Source organism: Ailuropoda melanoleuca, chromosome 5 (assembly GCF_002007445.2).
Source record: "Ailuropoda melanoleuca isolate Jingjing chromosome 5, ASM200744v2, whole genome shotgun sequence".
Classification (NCBI taxonomy): Eukaryota; Metazoa; Chordata; class Mammalia; order Carnivora; family Ursidae; genus Ailuropoda; species Ailuropoda melanoleuca.
The window spans coordinates 40,339,887-40,364,068 of record NC_048222.1 but is presented as its reverse complement, the minus strand read 5'-3'; the positions used below and the strand labels follow the sequence as shown (position 1 = coordinate 40,364,068).

At 42.0% G+C, this 24,182-nt stretch overlaps 1 protein-coding gene and 1 pseudogene across 4 annotated transcripts in view; both read left to right on the top strand.

The window, feature by feature from the left end:
* The first annotated feature begins 3,004 nt into the window (after window positions 1–3,004).
* On the top strand, window positions 3,005–4,104 carry LOC109491182 (annotated as a pseudogene).
* Window positions 4,105–6,565: 2,461 nt separating this feature from the next.
* MAP2K5 (mitogen-activated protein kinase kinase 5) overlaps window positions 6,566–24,182 on the top strand; it is a 253,900-nt gene continuing 236,283 nt past the window's right edge. The window contains exons 1-2 of one of the 4 annotated variants that reach the window (XM_019809540.2): window positions 6,566–7,357; window positions 13,098–13,146. In XM_019809540.2, the coding sequence (XP_019665099.1) occupies window positions 7,223–7,357; window positions 13,098–13,146 (184 nt within the window). In that variant the 5' untranslated portion in view covers window positions 6,566–7,222. The remainder of the gene's footprint in view (window positions 7,358–13,097; window positions 13,147–24,182) is intronic. The other 3 variants (XM_002928839.4, XM_002928838.4, XM_034660775.1) reach the window with 3 other exon arrangements.

The following is a 24,182-nucleotide window of genomic DNA, read 5'->3' as shown; positions in this document are numbered from 1 at the left end:
TAACATACACTGTTCTACATATTCTGAAAAATGAAAGACTTGAATTTTGTTGTATTATCCTTTTGAGGCATTTCAAAAGGTGCTGTCTTCTCATATGAAAATGTTACTATTTTAAAGTCACACGAAATGTTGTGCAGAAGTAAATGAAGTAAAACATTAAACAGAAAGTACTAGGATCTGTTAGACTTACTCATTTTAAACAGAACTAGAAACAATATGTTGGTAACTAGGAGACAAGAACGTTTCAACTAGGTTGGCCAAACATGGAATGGACTACCTGTTGAGGCAGTGAGTCCTGCTGTTGGATATGTGCATAGAGGCTTCATGACAATTCCTTAGGTAGACGTGGAGAGAATTCTTGAATTGGGCCAAGAACTGGATTGGTGATTTTGTAAGTTTCTGCTAAGTCTGAAATTTTATTATCATGCTTGCATGCCTACCTCTGATTCCCAATCGTGGTATTTAGTTTGGTGTTTATTGCTGTTCTACTATGTGTGTAATAGAGAGAACATTGTTTTGAAGGTAAAATATATGGTTTAAGTTCTTGTTGTACCGTTACCAGTTAAATGACTGAGAAAAAATAGAGAAAAATACTATCTTCATGTATACAATAAGGAGTTTATCAAACACTTACATAGCATTTATTTGTGCCAGGTGCTAGACTAAGCACTCTATACATATTAATTCACTTAATCCTCTCTTAATAACCCAGTGAGTTAGGCACTGTTTTTATGCAAATGTTTTAGCTGTGGAAACGAAGAAGTCTTACCCAAGGTCACACACGGTGAGTGTTAGCCCAACCCCTGCAGTCTGTCAACAGAGTGCGTGGTCTTAACCTCTAATGCGTAGGACAATTTTGTCACATAACGGATGTAAAAGTACTCTGCAAGCTATAAAGCTCCACAAAAATGTGGGATATATTTTCTTTGTTAATATAAAGAAAGTAATATAGATATGTTTAAATAATTAAAAGAGAGAAGTAATAAAGCTTAAGTGATTTGTACGAACACCAGCCTACTCCAGCTAAAGGAAAATGTAGGGGCACCTGGGCAGCTCAGTCCATTAAGCGTCCGCCTTCAGCTCAGATCACGATCTTGGGGTTCTAGGATCGAGTCCTGCATGGGGCTCGCTGCTCATTGGGGAGCCTGCTTCTCCCTCTCCCTCTGCTGCACCCCCTGCTTGGGCTCTCTCTCTGTCAAATAAATAAATAAAAATCTTTAAAAAAAAAGTAAAGGAAAATGTATTATGTAGAAATTCAATCTAATGACATTTTAAATTAAAGAATTAATTCATTTTAGAGCATCCACAATCCATAGTACTGGGCACATAGTGGGTGCTCCATGAATTGTTGAACCGTCATTTCCACTCCTGCATGACTGCTGGAATTGTTCCCACTGTTCTTTTCTCTTCCTGCCCAAACAGGAGAGAGCAGACTTTGCTGTCACCCTTTCAAGGGTTTGTCTCTGCTCTTTTTTGTTCATGCCTCTTCACATTCTTCTTTTTAAAAAATTAAAGGATGTTAGGCAACATGAAGAAAATGTTTATTGTTTAGTTGTTATTGCTATTATAAATTATACAATTATATCTTTTTACAATTAAAATTTCTAAGACATTATTGCTGGTGTGTAGAAACACAGCTTACTTAAAAAAATTTTGAAATAATTTTATTATTTTTTATTTTTTAAAAAAGACTTTTTATTTATTTGAGAGAGAGAACATGAGCCAGGGGAAGGAGCAGAGGGAGAGGGAGAAGACTCCCTGCAGAGCAGGGAGCCCAATGTAGGACTCGATCTCAGGACCCTGGGTTCATGACCTGAGCTGAAGGCAGACACTTAACCAACTGAGCCACCCAGGTGCCCCTGAAATAATTTAAGATTTACAGAAAAATTGCAAAGGTATTACAGAGTTCCTATATATCCTCATCCAGATTTCCCTAATGTTAGCCTCTTACATAACTTACTTGTCAAAACTAAGAAGTCAAAGAAGTCAACATGGTGCATTATTACTAACTGAACTGCAGATTTCACTAGTTTTTCATTACTGCTCTTTTCCTGTTCCAGGATTCCACTGAGGGTTTCACAATGTATTCGGTCATCATGTCTTCTCAGTCTTCTCAAGTCTGTGACAGTTTCTTTGTATTTTGTGTTTTATGACCTTGACAGTTTTTTTAAAGATTTTATTTATTTATTTGAGAGAGAGAGAGAGAGCACGAGAGGGGGGAGGGTCACAAGGAGAAGCAGACTCCCCGCCAAGCAGGGAGCCCAACGTGGAGCTCGATCCTGGGACTCCGGGATCATGACCCGAGCCGCCAGCAGATGTCCAGATGACTGAGCCACACACGCACCCTGACCTTGACAGTTTTAAGGAGTATTTGTCAGGTAGTTTGTAGAATGTCCCTCAATTTGGGTTTGTCTGATGTTTTTCTCATGATTAGATTGGGGCTATGAGTTTTGGGGGGGAAGACCACAGGGGTCAACTGCCCTTCTTACTGCCTGATGTTAGAGAGCACATGATGCCAACATGACCTATTACTGGAGATGTTAACTTTCATCACTTGGTTAGGATGGTGTCTGCTGGGTTTCTCCACTGGAAAGTTACTGTTTTCATCCTCTGTTCTCATCTATTTTACCTATTTTATTTTATTTTTTTGAGAGAGAGAGAGAAAGAGAGAGTGCATGTGCACATGTGAGGGGGGAGGGGCAGAGGGAGAGAGAGAGAGAGAGAAAATCTTAAGCAGGCTCCACCCCCAGCACAGAGCCCAACATGGGGCTTGATCTCATGCCTCTGAGATGATGATCTGAGCCAAGATCAGGAGTGGAATGCTTAACCGACTGAGCCATCTAGGCACCCCATGTCATATTCTTTTAAATCAAAATTAATCAACAAGTATTTGAATGTTATATATACAGGTCCACAGTAGGCCCTGAAGGAGATAAGTGGAATTCTTGAGCATAGGAGGGAATCAATAGTTGCCATAAAATTTGTAGTTCACTGGGAGTCCATAATGGTTGTTACTCTTGATGGTGGTGGTGGCAAAGCAAAGGAGCACGTGAGGCTTAAGACGTGCAAGAAATGCACATGGCAGTTGCATTCCTATCACTCATCCACCTCGCCTTCAAAATCCATTCATTCACTCAACAGATGTTATTAAAGTGCCTGCTGCGTGCCAGGTAAAATTCTAAGTGCTAGGGACATGGCAGTGAATAAAGACACACACAGGGGTGCCTGGATGGCTCAGTCGTTAAGCGTCTGCCTTCAGCTCAGGTCATGATCCCAAGGTCCTGGGATTGAGCCCCGCATCGGGCTCTCTGTTCAGCGAGAGCCTGCTTCTCCTTCTCCCTGCCACTCCCTCTGCTTGTACTCTCTCTCTGTCGAATAATTAAATAAAATTTAATTAAAAACCTTAAACACACACACACAGACACACACAGTTCCCCTCCCTCATTACATTATAGTTTGGTGGACAGACAAATGAATGAGTGAAACCCGTGACATGTTAGATAGTGATAAGTGCTAGGAGAAAAATAAACAAGCTTGTATCTACAGGTGGAATGGCTTTGGGGCTGGTTTGTAGTTTCCACAGCATGTGCTAAAGGACGGCCACAGCTGGAAGGTGACATTTAAGTTGAGACATACAGAACGTGCTCTTCTGGGGAGGGTGTCCATACGTGTTCAGAACGGTCCAGCATTTGACATACCATTGCACACTGTCCTGCAATACAGCCTCCAACAAAACTAGGCTGTCCTGAATCCCTGGTAATAGAATCATTACCTTTATACCAACAAGGTTGGGAAAGCACCAAAATCCACATGTAGCGTGTGCCCGGGCTCACTTCGAGAAGTTCATGCGTGAGACCTAAAGTCCTTATGAGGTTGTCTAAGGCAAAAAAGCACGTTAGCAGGGCCAATGGTAGCTCCATGTCTGCTAAGTGTGTTTGAGACAGAATCGAGCATGCCTTCCATATCAAGGAGCAGAAAATCATTGTGAAAGTGTTGAAGGCACAAGCACAGATTCAGAAAGCTAAAAAAAAAGGGGGGGGGTTGCATAATATAACAGCAGCAGCAACCACAAAAACGAAAGACCTGAAGAATGTGAAGCAGTGAGCCTTCCGGATAGCAGGGCTAAGAGCAATCCAGGCAGGAGGAATGGCAAATACAAAGGCCCTGAGGTGGAATGCCTGATGTGTTCAAGGAACAGTGAGAAGGAGGCTGGTGTGAACGAGGGACAGTAGTAGGAGATGAGGTTTGAGAGTCCAGAAAGTGTCGGGAGCAGAATGTGTAGAATTTTACAGGTCAAGGAAAGGACTTCAGTTTTTACCCTGCACAAGTTAGGAAGCCATCTGGGGAAATTTAACCAAAGGAGTAACTTGATCTAACCTTGGCAACTGGGTTGAGAATAGAGTAGTGGTAAAGGTAGAAACAGAAGATTAGGAGAAAAGTGCACTGGTAGTTCAAACAGGGGTTAGCAGCTGTGAAGTGGTGGGAAGGGTCAGATTCTGGGTGAAGAGCGCAAGATCGAGAGCAAGGTAAAAAGAGATGAAAGAAATTTTCTCTGTGATTTACAATAGCAAAATGTATTTTGCTCATTAAACAAAAAAAATCACTTTACAACAACCATAAATAACCCGCTTTAAAACTGGGCAAAGTGGGGGGCCTAGGTGGTGCAGCAGGTAAGTGTCCAACTCTAGGTTTTGGCCAGGGTCATGATCTCAGGGCTGTAAGACGGAGCCTGCGTTGGGTTCTGCACTCAGCATTCAGCGTGGACTCTGAGATTCTCTCTCCCTCTCCCTCTGCCCCTCCTGCTTGTGCTCTCTAACAAATAAATAAATCTTTTTTAAAAAGGGCAAAGGAATTAAATAGTTCCCCAAAGAAGATATATAAATGGCTAACAGGCATATGAGAAGATGTTCAACATCACTCATCACAAGGGAAATGCACATTGAAATTACAATGAGTGGTAGTGATTTTCACCTAACATCCAATAGGATGGCTAATATAAAAAATACAGAAGATAGCAAGTGTTGGTGAAGATGTGGAGAAACTGCAACCCTCATGCATTGCTGGTGGGAATGTAAAGCGGTGCAGTCATTGTGGAAAACAGTATGGTGGTTCCTCAAAATATTAAAAATACAATTACTATATGATCCAGCAATCCCACTTCTGGGTATATACCTATCCAGAAGAATTGAAAGTACAAATTGAGTTGGTTTTCCCCATAGTACCTTGAATTAAAAAGTCGTTTAACAAATGATAGGTTCATAGAATATCTCTAGTTTTGTGGTCTATTTTCTCAAATAATAGGAAATGAACTTTCGGTAAAATGTATATGGGACCTTGGGCACGCTGTTTACTTTTCAGGGGACTGAGGTGCAGGTGGAAAAGGGCAATTTCAGAATACCTGGAGCATCCGATTAAATGAATTTCTACCTAAACTATTAATCTACAATAACTAAAAAGAGATAATTGGTCTCCCACACGGACTTTCAAATTAAATATATATATATATATGTATATATATATATACATATATATATATAAAACCCAGGTAGAGAAAAATATGCACAAAATTTTTTGGTATTATACTGAAACTAATCAACATTTAACATTTTTTTTTCTCGCGTGAATAAACTGAGTGTTAGGGGGAAACTGTCACTCCTCTCCCACCAAATTTATACAAAATTCAGCACCAAAAAGTAAAGCCTCCTGTGCACCTTCATTAGCAGATTATGGACCAACTTACACGTTGCAATTTGTAAACAAACTTTTATTTAGGCACCATAGATCAAAACAATTGTGCACTTTAAAATCTGAGGCATTTAAAAACAACCCAGGGTTATCGCTACTGCCTGAGATATCACCGATTGTGTAAACATTGCTATCTAGTTGAAAATTTATGGACGAGACCGGATATTTTCTGCAACGATTTAATAAGAGAACACGATGCTACCACTGCAGCTGTCCCCTGGAAGTTGAACACTTCCCTGAATTTTTTTTACCGTTGCTTTTGAATAGAGGGGCAATCGTGGGGGTAAAACAAAAAGAATTCATACACTCTTTGCTAATATAAGAGGAAGACGACAACCTTCTGCATCTGTGGCGTGAAGAAGGAAGAGAAAAAGACAAGCACTTTTTGAGTTCTTGCCTTGCTTTTGCAGATTTGATGCACAAACCCCGTCAAGGTAAAGGGCTTGACAAAGTAGGGATAAAGGAGAGCTGCGCTTCTTTCTGGAACTTCTGCAAACAGAACGCAATTTTATGTCGTTAATTTGCTTTTGGCGGCCACAGTCCCAGTTCAGTTTCCTCCTTCGTTTGTTAGATGGTTTCGCCTGGCTGCTTTTAACGAGGGTAGGGAAAGGTAAGGACCGTCACTCGGTCGCCGCGGGCGGCCGCAGCGCGACCGAGGTCTTACGACTAGCAAGCCTCGCCGGCCCTGACGTTCTCCGCCGCACTTTGCGCGCGCTGCTCGGGGCCCGCCCGCCCGGCCGCGGGGGCGGGGCTGGCCGGGAGCTGCCCTCTTCCAACATGGCGCCGCGGGAGGCGGGTCCCGCTCACCAGCTCCCGGGGTTCCGGTGCCGTGCGTTTTGGTTCCGGAGTAACAGTGGCCTCGCCGCGCCTTCCTCCTCCTCTTACCGCCGCAGCTGCCACCGCCGCCGCCGGAACGTTCGGCCTGCGGCGGCCGGGGCTGAGCCCGTGCGCGCCGCGCCCTCTGACTCGGGGTGGGGAACAGGACTCGCTCCCCGACCCTCCCGCGGAAGGCCCTCCTCAGCTTTCGCGTGGTCTGGGGACCCCGGGGCTCCTTCCAAACAGCCCCCGACCGAGTCCCCTTCAGTCGGGGACCCTCCTCTCTCCACTGAGGAGGAGTGGACACCTACCGCTCTGCCTCCCTAAAACAGGGTCGTCTCCTCACACCCACCCAGACGGCAGAGAGCTTCACGATCCCGTTTCGCCCAGTTTTCCAACTCCAGAACCTTCTGACCTACGTTAGTTCCTACCGGCCCCTGCCTCCTGCCCCGTGCATGCTCACGGGGAGGCAGCCTAGACCCCATACACCCTGGGTCTGGCTCGGTGCCTGCGGGCTCCTTCCCGACCACCCCTCCTCTCTTTACTCCCCCTGACCCTCTGTCCTCTTCCGCTCCGTCCCCTTGTCACCTCTTGGAGCCGTCGCTTAACCAGGATCCAGTGGGTACCTCCTACCCCAGGATGTGAGCCCCTGTAACCTGTAATGCTGTGGCTGGCCCTTGGCCCCTTCCATGCCATGGAGAACCAGGTGCTGGTGATTCGTATCAAGATTCCAAATAGTGGCGCAGTGGACTGGACAGTGCACTCCGGACCGCAGTTACTCTTCAGGGATGTGCTGGTGAGTGGTAATCTCAGTCTCAAATCCCATTGAGGGCACGGGGATTTGTGGGGTAGTCAGCACCTTGACACTGAATCTGAGCCTGGTGGCCCGAGCTAGTGGCGGTGGCCATTGCTGGCCTCCTGTGAGGGCAGTTTTACTGCTTCAACGACAGGCACTGATTAATTGCAAGGACTGAAATCTGGCAATTGTGCAGGGCGCTGGGGAAATAGAGATGAATCAGATTGAACCCCTGCCCTCAAGGAGCTCACAGCCTGGATTGAGACATAACACACAGAAGCAACCAACTGGATGCAAAAAGTTGAGTCTAGAAGTTCTTCCCCCAAGTGTTTCTCGGAATGTCCCTGGCCAGATTCCAACCATGCCTTTCTACTGAGTTCCCTGAACTTGGTGACTGCTGGGGAAAGGGAAACTAGGCAGCTTGAATTTACCATGTTTCAGCAAATCTAAGGTGCCATTGGTTTTAAGATACTATTTTATGTACCACTTAGAAAAAACACTGCCTGTTAAACTGTGACCTGCTGCACATTATACAAAAGTAGCCCATTTCAGAGATGCTAAGGTTGGGGGAAAGGGTGCGTCTTGGAAACAGTGCTGTGTCATTACTCTCAGGATACTCGGAACATATTTCAAATAAAGTCATGGGATGTGAGAGCAGAGTGTAACCTTGGTGGTGGCCTGTTGAGCCTCTTACCTTTTTGACATAGTTACTGAGGAGTAGTGAGGCAGAATGGCTTTTCCAAAGCTGTGTTGCTCATTGAGTGGGAGAGTAGGTACCAGAACTCAGATTTCCTTATTTAGTAATTTTTTCCTACATGCTGCACTGCCATTTCTCATCTTTTAGCACACATTTGAGATAGAGTGCATTGTGCCCATATTATATTTTGAATAATCGAGGTATGAAAAGCAGAACTGACATACCCAGAAGCGTGTAGCAGGTACCAATCTTTGGTGCAACTTACCTGCAAGATAAGATGGGGTGGAACAGAGTTTCTTGGGAGGAGGGAGATCTCTGATATGATTTTTTTTTTTTTTTGTAGTCATAGGTGACACAGTCAAAATCTGATTCCTGTATGTACATTTTGAATTCTGGATGTTACTGACTACCCAGGACATCAGAGATTTTCAGGTGTCTGGGCCAGGAGTCCTAAAACTGAAGTGAGCTAGTAGCTTCCAGTCTTACACCAAACGTCGCCCTTCTCTTTGCATCTGGAGTTCACACACTCACATGCATATAGATTTCCTCTCATGACAAGGCCCGAACTTTTTAGCATGGTCCTCTAAGCCCACGTGGGTTGGCTTGTGCCTGCCTGGCACCAGCTCCTTCTCTTACCACACCCCTGGGAACATCATGTGCTCCAGGTACGTAGAACTAACCTTGAGTTCTTCCAGGCTGTCTCCACTTGGCCCCTTTCTTCAGCTGCCCAACTCCTACCTGTCATTCAGAGCCCAGCTTCACTTTTCTTCTACCTTAGTCTTGGTTATATGCCCCTCCTCTGTGTTCCCACAGCTTCATTCCAGCAAAGCTCACTGGTTTATCACAGTTTTGTCGATCTCTTCCACTAAAATGATCAACTTCTGAAGGAGATGAACATCTCTGTCTCCCCTCTGTTTCTGGAGCTTCATAGCACCCTGAAATATTTGTTCAAATATTTCAAAGGGAGCTTCAAAGAAGATGTGTGCAATTATGGTTTTATGGACCAGTCTACTTGGTTTTGAATCTAAAAACATGGGTTTAATTGCAAGCCGTCCTGCTAACTAGATGAGTCACTCTGTCTCTTTTAGCCTCAGTTTCCTTACTTGTAAAATAGGGACGATACCTGTCTTCAAGATTTGCAAAGATTAAGTGAGATTGTGCCTGTGATGAGAAAGATGTGAGCTTTCTTTCACTTTGCTCATTTGAAAGAACAGAAGGTATTATTTAAAGTAGAATGGTGCAGTGTTTAAAAACACAAACTCGGGCCAGACTGCCTGGATTTAAATTGCAAGCCTTACCAGACTCACTTTGGGCAGGTGTCTTCTATGTCTTAGTTCTTCATCTGTAAAAAAAAAAAAAGTGAGGAGTGGGGGATAAAAATAGTGCCCACCTGATACAGTATGAGGACTACTGGAGTTGATATACATAAAGCACTTAGAAAAATCTGGAATGTAATAAGTGCTCTATGGGTATTGTTGTTACAACATAAGGGACAGGGCCTGGGTCTTCTGCTTCTCAAGCATCTCTCAATGGTTCCTTGGCTCCAGGCTGACTGGACTTAAAATAAACTTTGTGCGAATGGTCCACCATCTAGAGCTTGGAGTGCCATGTGTCCTCACACGTGCATATGCGCAAGTAAGCCCAGGCGGAGCATGCTTTGTCAGGAAGGCCTGATGAAGGGCTCTTAGCTATGGGTGCTGTGCTGTCTCTCATGCTGCTGATCGTAGCCTCTATGAACTGCATGCCCAGATCCCGGTGGACACCTGTGATCTCTTCTCCAGGGTCACCTCATCTCTTCATCAAGAAATTGGCAAGAGAACCATCAGATACATCAGCATTTTTGGCTTAGAACCTTAAAATTTAAAGCTCAGTGAAATCTGGAAGCATCTCCTTCATCTAATACAACTCTTCACTCTAGTTTTCAAGTGAGGGAGCATGAACCCCAGAGGGGGAAAATGCTAAAGCCACACAGCTCATTTTGGGCCACACCAGACATAGAAGCCAGAGCAGTTTGTGGTCGGTCACTGAGTCATCTGTCGCTGAGTGTGTCTTGGACGCGGGGGTTGCAGTTGAAGGCTCTTGTCATAGCTCCATCAAATAGCAAGCTGGGAGACCCTTGAGAAGTCACTCGGCCTCTCTGGGGCTTTGTCCTGAATAATTAGGGACTGGCTGCAGTGCGAAGTAGGTCTAGCTGGTCTGCAAGGGCAGAGACATTTGGTGATCTGTTTTCCAGCTCTCTGTGTTCTGTTCCTTGTAGACACAGCCCCCAGTTTGGGGAAGATGGTGCAGGAGATCTCAACTACTCAGTGAGAGGAGAGTGTTCCTCCTATTCCTCTTGCTGTTTGAATCATGTCTCCCAAGTCCCAGTTCAGATTTCCCCTCATCTGTGAAATCTTTAGCTAAACCGAGCCTTTGATTTTTTCCTGCCGCCTGAGATAGCAAATACTCATCTGCTCTTTATGTCTTTTGTTTGGCTCTTACCATGCTGTAAGTGCTCCGTTTTTTTACTCTTTTAGGTTTGTCTTTATCTCTGTGACCCAACCAGCATCTTCCTAAATCTTACTTTTCTGTTGGCTACAGCTTTGTGATCTTTATGCTCCTGGCCTGTTGTAGATGCTTAATTATACTTTTGGCCCATCCTAGAGTTGATGGATGTATTAAAAGCACAGAGAAGAAAAGGATCAAGAAATGATCACCATTAAGATATTTAAACTTTTCTTTTGAAATCTTTAGGTAATGTTATGTTGAGAATAAGACAGGGAGGTTTTTTTTTTTTTTTTAATAAGTCACTTAAAATGTAACTGGAAAATATACATAAAATTATTAAATGTGCCCTGCTTAGAAATGACCAGTAGGTATTAACTAATTTTGAAGCTTTTTAGCCCGTTGGTGTTATGATAAGCCCCACTTTATTTGCTTTAACAAAACAAGATGTTTGATTGTGTTCACATGATTCTCTCAAGCAAATCTGCTTTTTTTTTTTTTCTTCTTTTCCCCACATTAGGTGTGAAAGCTTACGTGGCTCCTTGTTTATGTTGATGGGCAAAGGACGCCATTGCTGTCAGGCGAGGTTTTCAGCTAGTTATTAGAAATTCGCTGCTTGATGGGTTCTGTTATTCATAAGTAGGAAGGATCCTAAATTAGTTTGCTATTACTATAGAGTTCACGTCTGAAGATTGAGGTGATCCGAGTTCCCTTGAAGTAACCAGAAGTAACCTCAACTTGGAGGGTTAGGGGTAGAGTCCCCCAGCTTGTTTTTAATTACACTACTAGCTAGAAAAGGTCCTCAGTAAATGCACTAGAAGGATGATGTAAGTGAATGAATGACCATCCACCGATCCTTGGGTGCTGAAATTTCGGGTTTCGTTGTGAGGTAATCTTTGTAACGCTGCAGTCATCAGTGACTTGTTTTATTTAACAGACACTCACGTGGCACTTACCATGTGCTAGACACTCTTCTAAGCACTTTACAAGTATGAACTCATTTAGTCCTATGAGGCAGATACAGTTATGGTCTCATTTTACACAGAAGGAAACTGAGGCATGGAGAGTCTCAGTCACCCAGCTACTGAATGGCAGAGTCAAGGTCCACATAGTCGGGCTTTACACTAGCCGCCTGTATAGTTTATTCCATACTCGCTCTATGGTTTCCATTTACCTGTCAATAAACTTTCTCCCTACAAGTGTGTAGACTTTCTCCAACACTAAAATTTTTTATAAATACTTCCTCAGAGTTGATGTTTCATTTGCTAAGACTAGAGTCAGAAGGAAAAAATCACCTCCTTTGGCTCTAATGAGCGAGGGCTGCCTCAGATAGTTCCCTTTGATCAATTTTATATGCACAGATTTATTTTTCAGGGGGAAAAAAAGGCACTGTAGAGGCAAGGCTATTATGCAAATTTCCACTGCAGCAAAAGCTTCTAAGGAACTGCGTTTAGAAGGAAGTTGCAGCCGCCACTCTGCTAAGTGCCCTGCTTGGAAGGGCTGTGGGCTCCCTGCTGAGAACGACTGCAAGCCGCTTTGTCAGCCGGCCGCCTGGTGCCACTTCCTGGCAGAGCCCAGGAGGGACGCTGTGGCAGAGCTCCCCGACAGCAGCGAGGTTTGCAGACCACTTGGGTTAGGCTGAACGTAATGGAGGGTCACTTTTCCCAGAACTGGCTATTTCTTGAAAATGTTCCATGCCTCTTGAACTAAGCTGTCTCTGTAGACTGATTTTCAAGATGGCAACTTTATGGGTTCATTTAAACATTGATATCAGATCATATACCTTAAACAAAATTTTTTTGTAGGCTAGATTAACTCTGTTCCGGTGTCATTAAATGTATGTTTTCCAGTTGCTTAAGAGTAAAGGTTGATAACAATTGTTTGTATCAAATGTGGCATTATAGGTTATTACCTTCATTGGAATAATATATCATGGAAACTTGTTTGTTTTTTTTACTCTTTGCACTATGGATACAAGGTGAGATGTTGTTAGTTACATATCCGAAACTACATTTGTTGCCTAAAGTGTGCTAGGCTAACTTATGGTTATTATTTAAGTTAATTCTTGCATTACCTCTGTGAGTATTCCTAGACCCATATTGGAGGATAATCAGATAGAGGCTCAGAGAGGTTAAGTAATTTGTTTGCAGTCACACAGCTAGTAGGTACAGAGCTGAGATCCAAGCCCAGGCTAGTCTGACTCCTAAACACCTTTCTATTGGGACTGTATTCCACAGCCTTCCGTAGAACAAACTGTGTGTGTGTGTGTTTTTTAAATGTACAAACAGAGTCTATACACTGTTGAATCAAGAGTGAAAGATTATGATATTAATACAGAGTAGATTTGGTAAAGAACAACCTCCCCACCCCCCCCCCAAATAGAGATTTAAACTCGGGGCTTACATTGCTGGGCTAAGTGTGATTATGAGCTAATGTTTTTATAGTTTATGCCAACATTTCAAAAATCTTTTTCAGGTTCTCATATTTCCTCTAGGATTTGCCACATGTTAGCAATAAAGAAGATGGCTAATTGTGTTTCTTTATTCTTTCTTTGTTTAGGATGTGATAGGCCAGGTTCTGCCTGAAGCAACAACCACAGCATTTGAATGTAAGTCTGGCTTGTATACTTTCTTGACTATTTCTTTCTGCAGTAATTTTTCAAAGGGTTTATGGGTTGCATTACTTTAGAAACTGACAAAAACAGATTATTTATGATCATCATATGGTACTTTTAAATATTTATAAATTAATGCAAGTTTAATGATGATACTGAACTGAGTAATATTTTCTTATTTAATCATATCTTGGGTGTGCATATTTCTATAATATAGCTTTAATTACCAACATGACCTTTATCTGCTCTTGCTCTTCACCGTAATAATATTGTGGGACAAAATGAAACGTGTAAACTACCTGTAGGCCAGTGATTATTGATTAAGAGATTATACTCCATTGCTGCTTTAAAACCGCAACAGAGCTTTTAAGTGAGCATTGCTTGGAATAATTCTGTTTTAGCGGGGCTTGGTATGGCTGGTACATGATGAGAGTAGCCCTTCAGGTCTTGAGTCCTTCCTCTAACTGCTCTCGTGCCCCCACCAGTTGGCTTGGGATTGGGAGGGGCAGGATGGACTAGAAAACTAGTTTTGACATGAGCCAGGTCATTGCAGGGGATGTTAGGGTCTAGGCATGTTAAGATGAGAGTTTAGTCCATAAGAACAGGGGCTCTGGTGTTGAGAAGGATAGAGTAGGATTTTTAGCTGTGGTGCCCATCTCTTCTTTGAATGTGAGGGCCACTTTTCCGTGAGTAGATGTACGGTTTCTCTACATTATAGTATACTTGTTGTTCTTGGTTTTTAAGCAGATGGTTAATGACAGTCAGTACAGTGTCCTCTCTTTTATTTATGTTCTCTTTGGGGGACAATTTGGCGGTACTTATTACCAAAATATAAAATGTGCGAAACCTTTGATTCAGCAGCTTCACATCTAGGAAGCTGTTCGACAGAAATACCTGCCCATGTGTTAAATGCCCTTCAAACAAAATATTCATTGTGGAATTATTTTTAATAGGAAAAAATTAGAGGAAAGCTAAATGCCTAGAATAGTGGATTAATAAATTATCCATTATCTGAAACAGCAACCAATTGAACAGCACTAAAAAGAATGAGTTAGGATTTTATGCACTGACATAAAAAGATTTCCATGATACATTGTTGAATAAACAAATAGTATGTATGGTCTGACCCCATTTTGTAAAATTGCTAATCCCTGCTCCTGCCTGCTTCGTGTCTGTAGTGAGAGACAAGGATCTGAAGAGTGTCCATCACAGTGCCTTCCAGTGGTTCCACCTGGACTTGGGGGTTAGAATGGGAGATGGTTGGCTAAATGAGCACACTTTTTCCTTTCAACATTTCTCTATTATTTGAATATTTTCGACAATCCTTCCATTTATTTAAAAGTTACTGCATAGACCTCTTAAAATAATTAGTATTTTATTAACCACACTGGACTCTATATACTTTTGGAAAATGGTACGTGTATCTGAAGTACATACTAGTGTTGCATGCTCTTCAGACCCTTTTTGGTAAGTCTCTGGTGGTGCCAAGGATTTCCTGGACAGGCTGATAGTAAACATCTGTCACTGTTGCCAGATGCTGTGCTAAGAACATTCCATGGTTATCTCATTTAATTTAACCTTCATGAGATCCCTGTGAAGTACTTCGAAGGACTGTTTTTGTTTTAATTTTTTAAATTTTATTTTATTTAAAGTCAATTAATTAACATATAGTGTATTTTTAGTTTCAGAGGTAGAGGTCAGTGATTCGTCAGTTGTGTTGAACACCCAGTGCTCATGCCATCCTGTGCCCTCCTTAATGCCCATCACCCAGTGACCCCATCCCCCTGCCTCCCTCCTCTCCAGCAACCCTCAGTTTGTTTCCTATGATTTAGAGTCTCTTATGGTTACTAGCTCCATTTTAGTTGAGGAAAGGACATCTCCTCTGAGCAGCTTGCTCAAAGCCTAGTGAGTGGTGAAGTGGACTTTCCCGCGTAGACTCCAGAGCCCGTACATGTTCTCAGCCACTTTTGACACTTGTTCTGCGAGTTTTAATTGTTCTCGAAGTCACTTATTCCGATTGTTCATAAGTGTAGCAGAAAAGCAGCTTACTTTGTACTTCCTACTTCTTGCCTTCTGGGTCGCACAAAGTGGCTTGAGGTCGCTGTGCCCCACCGACTTCCAGAGTTAGGGTTTGTAGTAATAACACCGCTTATTCTAGCTGTCGTTTATTGATGCTTGCTCTGTGCCTGGCAATGGACTAGAAGATTTACCTAGATTGTTGCTAATCTTTACAAAAACTCTGTGAGGCAGGAAAATTATACCTTTGGGAAACTGAGGCTCAGAGACAGGAAATGATTACCAAAGTCATCAGCGTGGTGGAACCAGACTTAAACACAGTTGTTTTTGACTGTGAAACATGCACTCTTTATAACCAAGTATGTTAAAAGCCTACGAAGTGTGTTAAGTATGGTTTACACGGCTTATGAGTTTACATGGCTTATGGGTTTTGGTTTATGGTTTGATGAAACAACTCTTGAATAAATAAAACTTTAATCAAAAAAATATTTATGGTAATATATTTAATACTGAAAAGTATGTCTAATAGTAAGAGAAAAAAATGTTTTAATTTCTTGGTTTAAGTTCTTAGAGATGTTGCTCCTCCTTTACTGAGACGAGGATAGCAGCTCTAAACCCATCTGTGTCTTGACCAGTTCTAGGCAAAAACAAAACCGAAAATAAAACCCCAAAACATAGACAAAATAGTAACAGTTCTTTGTTTCTTGAGCTTAGATTAAAATCCTAGCCTGGCTTTTTTCATGATTGCTCTAGGATGACCCTGTGTTCGGAACCAAAGATCTGAACTAATAAATGGAATCTGTGTAGAGGAAATATTTGGAAAGATGTAGTTTATAAGCTAATTTGCTGACATTTTGGAGCTATGTCAGTGCTGTATAGCTTTGATGGAACAACTCCCAGACAAATAAAACTTTGATCAAAGATGTATTTATGATAATGTATATAATATTGAAAAGTATGCATACCACTAGTTGGTCTCTTTTGCAAAAGAGATGGTATTGTATTTAGTGATATGAATTAAGCAACAAGAGAAGGGGTGTTGTCAAATTATTTTTTTTATTTAATAATGTTTTTTTATTATATTATGTTAGTCACCATACAGTACATCCCTAGTACATCCCAAGGAAATGAGTTGATAAGTGGAAAGGAGGGGAAAAGTAATGGTACAGATTCTTCAGTTGTGAGAATTGCCATCTATTGGCTGAGGCCTCTGACCAGCCACCCCCCCCAGATGGGGTTAATCGCTCTCCGCACCTTTGCTAGAGCAGGTGACCGCAGGTGACCCATTGGGCCCACCTTCCTTGGGCCCACCTTCTTATGAGCTGTGTGTGTTTCCCTTTCTCACTAGATTTTGAATGACTTGATGACAGGTACCGTGTTTTATATCCCTCTTACTCTCCTATTACTACTTAGCTTAGTGCCTTCTGGGAACACCCTTGCTGAATGAAATGGAATGTTGTGTGTCCATATTCAGATGAGAATTTTAAAATTAATGTGACCTAAAGCCAAGTGAATCATTTGCTTTTTTGGATTATTTGTGCTGTTGGCCAGGCACAGGATAGAAACTGGCTGGTGGTGGACCAGTCAGGCTCCAAATTCAAATTCCCACACTTGACTAGGCCCTCCGACCTGAGGGGGCAGAGGGCCTACAGTGATTCTGTTCTTTCCCGTTTCTGTTCCTGGGAATAGTGTTTCTGAGGGGAGTTAGGCTGGCTGAGGGGAGGCAGGCCCATTTGTGCTGAATTCACCTCTTGGACTGATGGCCCTTAATCTTTTTCATCTTACCCCTTTGAGGTCCTTTTCCCCTTAGAATTAGAGTGCAAATAACAATACTTCCCAGTACCTGGTGCTTGATTTCTTTTCTAATTAAGAAGGTATAGATGGTTTTAAAAAAGAATTTAAGCAGCATAAAAATGAAAGGAAAACTAAAAGTCCTCATTTCCCCAGTTCACTATTTAACAGTTTTCTTCTGTATCCTTACAGAGATTTCACTGTTAACAATTTCTTCTGTATCGTCATGGAAATTTTCTCTGTATGTAATACATACTATACTGCAAGTAATTTCCCCTGCCCCCACTTCCAGTAAATATTGGACCTCTTTCCGACATCAGCATACATAAATCAACTTCAGTCCTTCGGATGACTACATTATACCTAATTTTATGGCCATGGCTTAATTTATTTAACCTATTGATAGACCAATCTTAAGTTGTTAGCAGTTTTTTAGTATTAGAAAAAATGCAGCAGTCAACGGCATCGCCTTATATCTTTCCATATTGTGGAAATATATTTGTAGGATAAATTCCCGGGAGTTGGAACTACTGAGACAAAGAGTACCCCTATTTTACATGTTAATAGCTATTACCATGTTGCTCTCTAAAGGGTTGAACCAATTTACACTCCCACCAACAATGTTTGAGAATGCCCATTTCTCTCTACCCTCACCAACTTGGGTATTTTTTTTATTACCAAACTTCCTAGTCAACGTCAGTTTGAAAGGTGGAAGAGATTACTATGTTATTGTTTTATTTTGCATCGTTTATAAATGAGCTTGAGTATCTTTTCATGTGTATTTTGGTCATTTGTATTTAATTTCTGTGAACCATTTTGTCACCTTTGCCCATTTTCCTTTTAGGTCGTAGGTTTTGAATTGATTTAAGGGCGTACCAATATTAAAAAAATTGGGGCTTTGTCTTATATGTTAGAGCTATTTTTATCTGGTTTACTGCTTTCCTTTCAGCTCGCTTTGGTCTTTTTCCCTCTTCTTTTTTTTCCGTGGAGAAGGGTGAAGTTTTTACATGGTCAGATTTATCATACTGCCCTTTGTGACTTCTGGATTCATGTCATTCTTAGGAAGGGCTTCTACATTCCAGATATTGAAAAACATTCATCCATATTCTTTCCTGCTCTACTTTCATAGGGTCGAGCACACACACTTCAGGTTCGTGTATAAACACATACGTTCATATGTGTATTAGTGTGTTGTTGTTGTTGTTTTTCCTGAAAGAGCCTGCATTTTTTTTTTAACGAATGTCAGAAGATTTTAAATTTTTGTACCATCTCTGGTCTATTTTGGTGAAAGGAAGAGTCCGGTGGGGAATCCAACTTCATTTTTCAAGCACATAGATAGCTGACTCTGTACCAGTTATTGAATAATTTGTCTTTTCCCAGATGTGAGAACACTCCTGAGACGAAGCTAAATTCCATTACCATAAAAAGGCTTGTATGTTTGCATGTGTGGGCCCTACATATGCTGTAGGAGCTTGACATTCATATAGGCCCAGAGACCCCTGCTGATTTCCACAGTTTCATTAACAGATTAATGAGTACACCAACACACGAGGCGATACCAATCAGCTGTGCCCACTAATGAGTTTCCTGTGCCTGTCTGTTACATGTGCTCCTCTTCGTGGATTGTGTCTAGACAGGTGACTACTGCAAAGTGACTGTTGGGCCGGTGGCACTGGGCGGTATATTCTTTCTTACTGGTGACTTGAGAGATGCATTGTAAGTCTATGTAGACAAGTGCTGACTTAAACCTATAAATATCACGTGGGCCCACTTCCCATGGCACTCTGACTTCATGTATTGTGGTCTGTAGCCTTCATAAGTATCTTAGCACTTGTGAAGCTGTGCCTCTCTGTTTTGGTTCATAAGATACAGTTGTAGAATAAATCTTTGTTTTACTTCTATCTTTCTTAACCACAATCATTTTACGCTTCTCATTTCAGTTTTTTTTTTTTTAAGGTTTTATTTATTTATTCGACAGAGATAGAGACAGCCAACGAGAGAGGGAACGCAAGCAGGGGGAATGGGAGAGGAAGAAGCAGGCTCCTAATGGAGGAGCCTGATGTGGGGCTTGATCCCACAACGCCAGGACCATGCCCTGAGCCGAAGGCAGACGCCTAACTGCTGTGCCACCCAGGCGCCCCTCATTTCAGTTGTTTTATGAATTTCTGGAAGATTATTTTGTGTGGAAATTTTAAAACTAGCTCATCATTTTTTTTAAAGATTTTATTTTAAGTAATCTTTACACCCAATGCGAGGCTTGAACTTATAACCCCAAGATTGAGAGTTGCACTTTTCACCAGCTGAGCCAGCCAGGCCGTGCTCCTAGTTCATCATTTTAAATTTGGCATAATATGACCATTTAAAGCAAAATTGCAATTATGTAAGTTGTAAATTCTTTTTTTTTTAAAGATTTTATTTATTTATTTGAGAGAGAGCGAGAGAGCACAATCAGGGGGAACGGCACGCAGAGGGAGAGGGAAAAGCAGGCTCCCCGCTGAGCAGGGAGCCTTATGTGGGGCTCGATCCCAGGACCCTGAGATCATGACCTGAGCTGAAGACAGACACTTAACTGACTGAGCCACCCAGGCACCCATAGGTTTATAAATTCTTACAGCATAGAAAATCACTGTAGCTGATTACTGGAGAAATAGCTGTAGGAGATACCCTTCACGTCCAAACAGCAAAGACAGTGTCATTAAGAATAGTTGGGTGACAACCCCTTTTTGTTTTGGAGAAAAGTCTAAATTATAAAATATTTGGAAATCATAAATTATTGGGAAAAATGACATTTCATTTTCTTAAACTGTTGTATGTGTAAAAGATAAATGGTTGCTTTTAAGTAAAACTAGGTAGGTTAATGAAAAATTATAACTCACAATAGTACCCCGTCTAAAAATTATTTAACAGATAAGAGTTAGTTATGCATCCTAGAATTTGAGGCTATTTGAAGAGAGTTTTAGTTTATTAAAATTTTGGTTTGCAGTATCATCCATGTACAAAGTCAGATCCTTTTTAGTCTTATGAGAATAGTTGCTTATTAGTAGTCTTGCTATTTTGCATGCGAATTAAGAAGTTTAAGTCTTTTTATTCAACTACCGGGCTAGTTGTTCCTTGAGGGCACTAGATAATACCACTCATTCTTGAGTCTCTAAAGACCCTATCATAATACCTGGCACGTAGTGGACACTGAGTATGTTTCTGGAATACATGGATAGTTGAAGGAATGAAGTAACAAGGACAAGCCTTCTATATCTCATCCATCAGAAAATCCCGTTACCTCTGGCTTTAAAATACATGCAGCATATGATGACTGCTCAGAATCTCAGCCTGGTTTAAGGCCACCATCACCTCTCACCTGAGATAGGACGGTGGTCTCCTAACTGGTCTCCCTGTTTCCGCTTTTGCCTCCACACAGCCTGTTCTGCACGTAGCAGCCAAAGTGATCCTTGAGAAGTGAGATCACAACACTCAGCACCTTCCAGTGGTTTCCATCTTACTCAGGAGTAAAAGCCAAGTCTTTAAAATGCCTTACAAGGTCCTGCATTTTCTCACCTGCCCCCAACTCTGCAGCACCGCTGCTTCTCTGAACTCCCCTCTTTCTCACCCGCCTCTCATGCTGTGCTAGCTACACTGCCTTTCTTTCAGTCTCTTGAACATGCCGGGTTTTCTACTTCAGGGTCTTTGCATTAGCTGTTCCTTCTGCCTGGAACACCTTTCTCCAGATACCTCTGCAGCCCACCGTCTCATCCCCTTCAGTCTGTCTCAACTAGAGTGTAAGCTCCAAGAGGGCAAGGCTTTTATAGTGGGCATTTATGTATTTGTTGGTGAGAAGACGGGAGCAAAGAAGTGAAAAAGGAATCAGGAGGCAGGGGCATGGAGTAAAATTAAAATTCATGGCTGAGAAGATTTGGCCATAGAAACTGGGACTGCTAACCCTGTCCGGATCTTAGATGTCATAGCTTAGACGCGCTCTATAAACTTGACAACCTTTCTGATAATTTCTTGTTGAATGTCTTTCTAACCTCTACAGTTGTNCCTTTTATAATCTTATCTAAGATAAGATGAATGAAGCATTTTGTGAGAGTGTTTGGTTTTGTTTTTTTTTTTTAAGATTTTATTTATTTATTTGACAGAGACAGAGACAGCCAGCGAGAGAGGGAACACAAGCAGGGGGAGTGGGAGAGGAAGAAGCAGGCTCATAGCAGAGGAGCCTGATGTGGGGCTCGATCCCATAACTCCGGGATCACGCCCTGAGCCGAAGGCAGACGCTTAACCGCTGTGCCACCCAGGCGCCCCCTTTGCTGTAGTTCTAATTGGCTCACCTGGCACTGAAGGAATGTGACAAATGACATACAGTATACTGCCTTAACTTTCTGTTGCTCTTTGTAGAAGCCAGCTTGTTTCTCCTGAAAGCCCACTTGAGCCCTGTCACTGCAGTGGGTGCTATTTGGCGGAGAGCTCCCTGGCGTCTGCTGGTTGACTGCCGTTTACCTTGATAGGCACTGTGCTTGCCATTCTGACCGCCCCTTACCTGAGGCTACCTCTCCTCTATTGGGCCTTTATGTTCCTCCTTTTGGTTTCTCTTTCGGATTGCATGTTGCTTCAAATAAAATTGCTAACAACATATGGCCTGTTATGATTCTCTTTTCCCAAACTCTGCCATTTTGTATATTTGTGACACACTGCAGATTTTGTGAAGATTGCTTCATAATATTTGTTTACCATCTGCTGCACTCTATTTGGTATCTTGCTAGGATTTTTTCCTCCATTTTAAGTGACATTAACAAAATCCAGCCAGTACATAGACTTTCTGGTTCTACTTTTGCTTCCCTAATGTGCTGGAAAATCATATTACTATGCTCCAGGCAACTAGAGAAGTCTGGAATTCTCGTTGTGAACCAGTGTATCAGATCTTTCACATGCACCGCCCCTCCCTTGGTCACATCTAGTAATGCTTTTTTGGTCAGATGGTAAAGAACCTCTGTGTATAAGACAAAAAGTTCAAATTATTTTTTTTTACTTCTCTTTACTTACTACCACTACTTTCCAGTGTTCTTCAACAACATATTTATAACCTTGAAACTCTTCGTGCCACTTTAGTAAGTTTTATGATTTACAGTTCCATTTAGTGTTCATTTTATAGCTAATCCAGTTTGCTAGGCAAATAGTCAGAGTCGGTTAGAATGGCCGTGTGTGTGTGTGTGTGTGTGTGTGTGTGTGTATCCAACTTTTAACAGAGAAGTAGTTTGAATTATTGTTACACTAAATTGTTTGGTATGTCTTTCTACTTTATTCTTCAGTACTTCTAATACCTGTCAAATCATTTTCTTTATTTTAAAGCTTATTTATCTATTTATTTATTTATTTATTTGAGAGAGAGAGGAGAGCACCCGTGAGTAGGGGGAGGGGCAGTGGGAGAGGGAGAGAATCTCAAGCAGACTCCCCAGTGAGCATGGAACCTGACTTGGGGCTTAATCCCAAGACCCTGAGATCATGACCTAAGCCGAAACCAAATGCTGGATGATCAACCCACTGAGCCATCCAGATGCCACTCATTGTCTTTATTTTAAAACATTTTTACAGCTTTATTGATATATAATTGACATATAACCTTGTGTGAATTTAAAGTATACGACCTGCTGATTTGATATAGTTGTATATTCCAAACTGATTTCCAGCATGGCATTAGCTAGCACCTCTATCCTGTTACATAATTACCATTTCTTATTTGTGGTCAGAACATTTACGATTTACTTTCAGCAACATTCAAATATATGTTACAGTGTTAGGGCGCCTGGGTGGCACAGTCCTTTAAGCGTCCACTCTTGGTTTCAGCTCAGGTCGTGTTCTCGGGGTCGTGGGATTGAGCCCCTCATCAGGCTCCGTGCTCAGCACAGAGTCTGCTTAAGACTCTCTCTCTTCCTCTCTCTCTGCTCCTGTCTGCGTGTTCGTGCGCACCTACTCTAAGATGGATAAATAAATCTTAAAAAAAGTATGTTGCAGCTTTATTAGTTATAATCACCATGCTCTACATTAGATCCCCAGACCTTGTTATACTTCGAACTAGAAATTTTTACCCTTTGACAAAAGCTTCCCATTTTCCCCAACCCCAGCCCCTGATAATCACACTCTCTGTTTCTCTTAAGTTTAGCTTTTTAAAAAAAAAAAAAAAAAGATTTATTTACTTATTTTAGAGGGGAGAGGGGCAGATGGAGAGGGAGAGAGTCCTGAGCAGATTCTGTGCGCTGAGCACAGAGCCTGACGCAGGGCTTGACCTCACAATGCTGAGATCACAACCTGAGCCAAAACCAAGAGTCCAGAAGCTTAACCAACTACACCATCCTGGCGCCCCTAAGTTTGGCCTGGGTAGCGCAGTCGTTAAGCGTCTGCCTTTGGCTCAGGGCGTGATCCCGGTGTTCCGGGATCGAGCCCCACAACGGGCTCCTCCTCTGGGTGCCTGCTTCTTCCTCTCCCACTCCCCCTGCTTGTGTTCCCTCTCTCGCTGGCTGTCTCTCTGTCACATAAATAAAAATAAAATCTTAAAAAAATAAATAAATAAATAAAATTTCACATATAAGTGGTATCATACAATATTTGTCTTTTTCTAACTTACTTTACTTCACGTAATGCGTGCCTCAGGGTTTATCCAAGTTGTTGCAAATGGCAGATGTCTTTCTTTTTCATGGCTGAATAATGTTCCATTGTATGTGTATACCACATCTTTGGCCATTTGTGTGGTAGTAGACACTTAAGTAGTTTCCGTGTCTTGGCTGTTGTGAATAATGCTGCAGTGAACATGGAGGTTCATATATCTCTTTGAGAGAGTGATTTGGTTTCCTTTGGATAGATGCCCAGAAATAGAATTGCTAGATCACATGATAGTTCTGTTTTTAATTTTTTGAGGAACCTCCATACTATTTTCCATGGTGGCTCCTCCAGTTTACATTCCCACCAACAGTGCACAAGGGTTCCCTTTTCTCTACATCCTCACCAACACTTGTTATCTCTTGTCTTTCTGATTCTGACAGGTGGGAGGTGGTAGCACATTGTGGTTTTGATGTGTATTTCCCTGATGATGAGTGATGGTGAGCATCTTTTCATGTGTCTGTTGGCCATCTGGATGTCTTTGGAATTTATCATCTTTACAGAGAAGTGTATTCTCACTTAAGTGTCAAGGCAGATGGTTTGACTGCCATCACAGGGATAGATGGCTTGGCTTTTGT